General features: G+C 40.1%; 1 protein-coding gene across 1 annotated transcript; it reads left to right on the top strand.

Annotated features, from left to right (window-relative positions):
• Positions 1-2,477: 2,477 nt before the first annotated feature.
• On the top strand, positions 2,478-5,723 carry DYNLT2 (dynein light chain Tctex-type 2; the record flags this gene model as incomplete). Its single annotated transcript, XM_010163102.1, has 3 exons — positions 2,478-2,684; positions 3,500-3,658; positions 5,613-5,723. Coding segments are annotated over 3 exons (477 nt in total), but the record flags the coding sequence as incomplete, so codon positions are not given.
• Positions 5,724-6,289: the final 566 nt, after the last annotated feature.

The raw sequence follows: 6,289 nt of genomic DNA, 5'->3' as shown, positions 1-6,289 counted from the left end.
GAGGGAGGGAGGGGTGGGGCCCGGGTCCTCAGGAGGGGCAGTGCGGTGTGTGGGAGAACGCGGGGCTCGGTGTGCGACTAAAAGGTGAGCGCGATCTTGTGCAAACTGGTGTCCGAGATGCTTTTCTCTTTTCCTGGTCCCGTCTGTGTGACATCTGCTTTGGGATGGCTCGTCCCCTTTGGGCTTGGCTGGGTGCCCTGTTTGCATCCCCCTCGCAGCTGTTGTGCCGCCTTCGGCATTGGGGGGCAGAGCTGCTAAAGCCCTGTGGAGGTGACACGGCCAGGGTGGTCCTCCCTTTGGTGGCACAGTCTTTCCAACGTGGGGTGCTGCTGTAAGTTCTCTAAGTTAGGAGAAGGTGTGCCCTCTTAAAGAAATAAACAAGAGCCATTTCTTTACCTTTAAAGCAACTATTGCTTGTTAAAACAGATCTGTTAGCAAGCAGCATTTCTTTCAAATAGCAAAAGCTTTCTTCTCTCAATATGCTTATTTCCATATGTCCGAGGTTAAGCCAATGTGGTAGAATCCAGACACATAAGAATAGATTTTTGTTTAGTCAAAGGCCAAGTCAGTTCTTTATTTTTTTTAAAAGATTCTCTCAGGAAAGATGTAAATAATATATAGAAATTTAATTGCAATATTGTGCCAGAACTTGGAATCACACTATTTGTATTGTGAAATACAGGAGTAGGTTAGCCATTTTTGTTGAGATATCAATAAGATCTTTGGTTGCCTCATTAGTAAATGGCTTCTTGCATGTGAGGAAATTATTAGGAAAACTTCTGTCCTTAATAATAGCAGTTAAGCTTGTAAGTAACAGCATTGTTCTTTAGAAGTCATGTGCTATAGACATGAATTTGTTTCCATCTGTAATGGTACAGGCTGGAGATGTCACTCATGCTGAACCATGTTAACAAAGAATTGCTGTTTGAACTGTGACCTTTTTCACAGGTTCATTTGCACTGACATGGGTTGGGATGCTCATCTGAGCAGCTCAGATGGCAGACTTGAGATGGTTTTTATTCTGTTAGGGGACCTGTGATGAGCAGCTAGGGGCTATAGTCTTTATAGATCTGAGTTTCAGTTAGAAGATAATGAGTATCCACAGACTAAGTGCAAATGTGCTCCTTGTATTTTTAGTGTAGTATAAGTACTATTTAGAGTTTGCATTGTTGGCATGGTATCAACAAACACCTGCAACCAGTTTGTACTAGGGCTGCCAACATCACTGTTTTTTAACAGAATTATCTAACAGTAAGGAACCAGAGGAGAGATGTAGGTAATGTCCATGGTGTTGACAGTGCTAATGTGCGAATGATTTCATAGAGAAGAAACTGCATTGCTTCCTTTATTGTCAGACTTCTCTGACCGAAAGGTTTGTGAGACCCCGAGTAGTGCATCTTTTCAAGTAATTCTCACTGGACTTTTGTATTATCCATAAGTGTATGGGTTTTTTCTATACTTCTTAGTGTAAACCTTTCAGTGTGGTGCTATATCACCTTTGTGCTCTTTTCTGCTCTTCTGAGAAGGAACTGATTATTTTCTCTCACCTAAGTGCTAACTGTAGTCAAGAAGTGGAGCAAGGAACTGAAAAGTCAGCAAAACTTGAAAGTGGTTAGTTAGGAGGTAGCTGATATGGAAAACCATGGTAGAATTTGTTGTGATCTCATCGGATCCATGTGCTTTTCTGTCTCTGTCTTGTTTTGTTATCATTTTACAGTTCTGTTTTAAGCCAGCCATGGAGGACAGCAGGTGACATCTTTTGTGTGCATCATCAGACCTGCTGCTTGCATTCATAGAGGGCCAAACTTTGTGTGTGTTGAAGAGAATGATAGTGCACAAGCTGGATGGGGAGAAAACTTAGATGTGCAGGATTCTGATGACAAATAAAAAGAAGTACTACTTTGTTTTTAAATTCCAAACAAAATTACAAAGCTTGAAAATTGGAGCATATTTTTTTTCCTTTTCTTTAATCAATGAGAAAATTAAGTCATTGGTACCTAAGGCATTTGTTTAGTAGCTTCACAAGGAATGAGAACAAGTAAAATTACATATTAAATGAACTGAGCATATATTTGGGGGTTTGTGTAGCCTGTTTGAATGAAAAGCTTGAAGTTATCATTAACGGTCTTGGACATATGTTAATATCTATGTGTTTTTACTTGGAAAATTGATTCAGACTGCTGGTGTGGTGTATATGATTGACTGAGTTTAAATGCAAACTTCATTTGGATTTTGGTGGAAAAGGAATTAAAACTGAGTGGAAGTTAACCACTGTTTTCTTTTTCAGTCAAAGTGGTAGTGTCAGAACAGCCAGAAGAAAAGATACCCATTTTCTAGCTTTTCTGCTCTTTTCGTAACATATTCCTGGACTAATTTTTGTTTTTTCCTCTTACCTGTACACCATAGACTATCAGTTAGAGACTATTAAATGCAAAAATATTGACATGTGATATGGACTTTTTTATTATTTTGCACAGATGAAAGGAAAAAGGAAACAATCAACTTACGAAGCTTTAGGTATGGCTCCAGTGGAAGAAGAGTATTTTAGTGATTCAATCAAAGTTAAGCTATTGGCATTCAAGGCTAATAGAGTAAAGATAAGATACGCTAATACATACAGACTGGAGTCACGTAATAAATTTCGGGATTATTTAGTAAGAGACAAAGCTCAAGCAATACTAACGGTATAGTATTTTATAATTAATTGTCTAATTTTATGGAAAAATAGCTTGTCTTGCAAAGATTATACTAATGGAGCAGTGTAAGTTGCATAAACTTAAACATATGCATAAATCTTTACAAACATCAAGTTTTGGCACACAGATGTAATGTCAATGTACTCCATTTTGGAGGGTGCAGGCGGCCTTCTGCAAGGTCGCCACTGAGCACCTGCTGTTAAGATGGAACTGAAGCATGGAACTTTAACTCTTACCCATTTCTAAGTCAAATTGAGCTTTAGTGCAGTTCAGAGTACCCTGATCTGCAAAATATCCAGTTATTCAAAGATTCAGACCTTGAATTTGTGGAATTCTACTCCTTCAATTAGTTCTACTAATATCACATGGCCTGCATAAAATATCCTTGGTGTCCTTCACAGTGTCTGCTACATAGAAAATTTAAGCAAAAATGAAGGAGAAAAATCTGACAAGATAAGATAGTATGTATCTGTTAGTGATACCTTGAATAGTTGCAACCAGCTGTTGTCTTCTGCTTCTGGAAGACAGGTTATTTGTTTTCCAGTGAACTCAGCTCAAATAATGGAGAAGGATATGCTCCTGTGTATTACATGGAGATTGGCTGGACGTGTTTGTCACTTTCAAAAAATAGATAAAACATTTTAGAGTAAAAATAGTGCAGCCTTTGCTGTTTGAGAGCATCATCTATATTGACTATTCCGCTCATTAATTCTAATGTTCTTGTAATGGAAATGACTATATAAGGTTTTTTGCAAAAGACTACCAGGATGAAAACTAAGATCTTTCAAAATTGTTTTTGATAGAATAAACTTCAAGAAGCCAAATACGATGGAGTTTCTAGTCCTTCCTTGTGTGCTTCAATCTCAGAAGAAATATTAAAGGCTGTGAAGGAATTGGACTTTGACCGGTATAAGTACGTGGTGTCAGTACTAATTGTGGAAAAGGCAGGTCAGACAATAAATGTGAGCAAACAAATTATTCATAATATCTTTTGAAAATTGAAAATAAGTTTTAGAACTGTATGTTATCTCTTAGGCATTCATCCATATTCAGCAGCTTTACTAGCTTGAGGTGGTCTTGAAGCCTTTAGGTTCTTTATGGGGAGTTGTATGGCAGGTCACAATTTAAGGTACTGCTGTGATTCTGCCTAACCCTGTGAAGGTTGTTGTCTTTTCGAGTTCAGTAACAGTGGTAAGCAGCCCATGCTGCTTTTACCTGCTAACTAGTTATTTCTGCTGTGTGCTATGCCAGTACAACTGCATGACTGCAGTGAATTTTCTTTTTCCAAGTACATTTTTCCAATGTACTTTGATCTCCAGTTGAGTTAATAGAATCATGGAATGCTGTGAGTTGGAAGGGACCCACAAGGATCATCGAGTCCAACTCTTGCCCCAGCATAGGACAACCCCAAGATTCAGGCCATGCGTTTGGGGCCCTTGTCCAAATGCTTCTTGAATATTGCCAGCCTTGGTGCCATGACTGCCTCCCTGGGGAGCCTGTTCCAGTGCTCCACCACCCTCTGGGTGAAGGACCTTTTCCTAATGTCCAACCTAAACCTCCTCTGGCACATCTTCCTGCCATTTCCCCTGGTCCTATCATTGGTCACCAGAGAGAAGAGATCAGCGTCTGTCCCTCCTCTTCCCCTTGTGAAGAGGTTACAGACTGCAATGAGGTGGTCTCAGTCTCCTGTTCTCCAGGCTGAACAAACTAAGCCACCTCATATGGCTTCCTCTCTAAACCCTTCACCAATTTTGTGTCCCTCCTCTGGACACTCTCCAGTAGCTTTAGATCCTTTTTATCCTGTGGCACCCAAAACCGCACCCAGTACTCGAGGTGGGGCCACACCAGTGCAGAGCAGAGCGGGACAATCACCTCCCTTGCCCGGCTCGCAGTGCAGTGCTGGGTGCCCCCAGGACACGGTTGGCCCTCTTCAGCGTAGAATACTGTGCAGTCGTAGTGTGGGGTGACATGGAAAGGAACAGGTGGCAAGGAAAATTATGGAAACTTTCAACTGTAGCTGCCACCAAACAGGTGCTGCTGGGACTACAAATTACCATTAGGGATCTGAACTTAGCTCACCCAAAACAAAAGTCTTCTAGACTTTCCTGTGTTGTATATAAACTTAGATGTGTTGCAAGCTCCCATTGGCATTTGAAACACCTTCAGGTATCTTGCCGAGCATCAGAGAGAACTTCTGTTCAGGAGAAGAGAACTTCTCTTAAAACCTGAAGAAACCATACCTGGTTTTAGTGGGTTACATGAAATGATGTTTGAAGGGTTGACAGCTTCAGCACTGAAGCCAGACTGTGAGGGTCCTGTGTCCACCTGCTGATCTGGTGCCGACTCACAGTACACTGCTGCTGAAGTTGTTGTACTTGACTGAGGAGCTGTAGGTTAAAACAGATCACTGAAACGGTCCAAGTTCATTATTATTTTTTTTTTTTCCTCCTGAGGAATATGTTTTTTTCCAGTAGTCAATTCATACATTTTGACTTTGGAAACAATTTTATCAAAAAAAGCTGAAAGCCCAGTAAATGGTCACAAGTAGACCAGAGTAAGCTGGAGGTGGAGGAGTGGGGGACATGACTTCTTAGCTGTGTATGTCCCCAAAACAAATGCCTATTTACGCTGCTTTTGAAGAGGTGCTGCTACAGTCCGCTGTAGTGATAACAAGTGGACATGAGAGAGAACTGAGTTTTTGGGTATAGATTTTTTGATCTATTGGGGTGGGAACTTTACTGTGAAGTAAGAATGTGTTTTAACATCAAATGGGACTTGTTCATTTTCACTGTAATTTTACAGTTATTGTTAACTACTTGTAACTCTCATAATGCAATTTTATTGGTATTTATATAATACTGTGTGTTCTTTTAAAAAATACAGATTCACAAGTAGGTTTTCTTTTCTTTCCTTTAGGTTGCCAGCAGATGTGTCTGGGATGTTCAAAGAGACACCTGGGTTTCAGCTAAATGTGAGACTGAAACATTTATTGCACTGGCTTTGGTAATGGCTTGTTATTACGACTAATGCTCTAAAAGCCACACCTGGTTTTGTGCATCACAGCGCCTGGTATATTTGAAAATTTTCAGAACATCATTATTTTCACACTATTTTTTGTCCTAATGCTGTTGGCACATTGAAATTGACATATAGTTGAGATAATTTTGCTCATTTTTCTCTGTTAAAAAAAACAAACCAACCCAAAGAAACGCTTTTGAAATGTGTATGGTTGAGTACATATGGGCTTCATCTGTCTGTGGAAGTTGAAGCAGCTGGTGTAAGGCCAAACTTTGCAAAATTTTGAATGTTGCTTGTGTATTGCATGCCTAGAGTTGTTAAAGAAAGTTTACAATGAACTGCAGGTATTGGCATTCTTTAAAGCACACTCTTTGTGAGAGAAGGTGGTGTTAGGTTTTTTTTCTAGTTGTATCTTTGATAAATTGCTGGTTTGTGTTGGAACGTCGCCAGGAGGGAAGCCATCTTTTGCACAGTTAGGAATTTTTTGCGAATTTCCAGTCGTTTGCCTTGAATGAAGTGTGAGTTTTGGTATTAGCTTCCCTGGGCCGTAAACTTGCATGAAGTGTCAGCCGCGT

The sequence above is a fragment of the Antrostomus carolinensis genome, unplaced genomic scaffold (genome assembly GCF_000700745.2).
Source record: "Antrostomus carolinensis isolate BGI_N321 unplaced genomic scaffold, ASM70074v2 scaffold16252, whole genome shotgun sequence".
Classification (NCBI taxonomy): Eukaryota; Metazoa; Chordata; class Aves; order Caprimulgiformes; family Caprimulgidae; genus Antrostomus; species Antrostomus carolinensis.
Note: the sequence above shows the minus strand (reverse complement) of the source record. Positions and strands in the feature narration are given on the sequence as shown.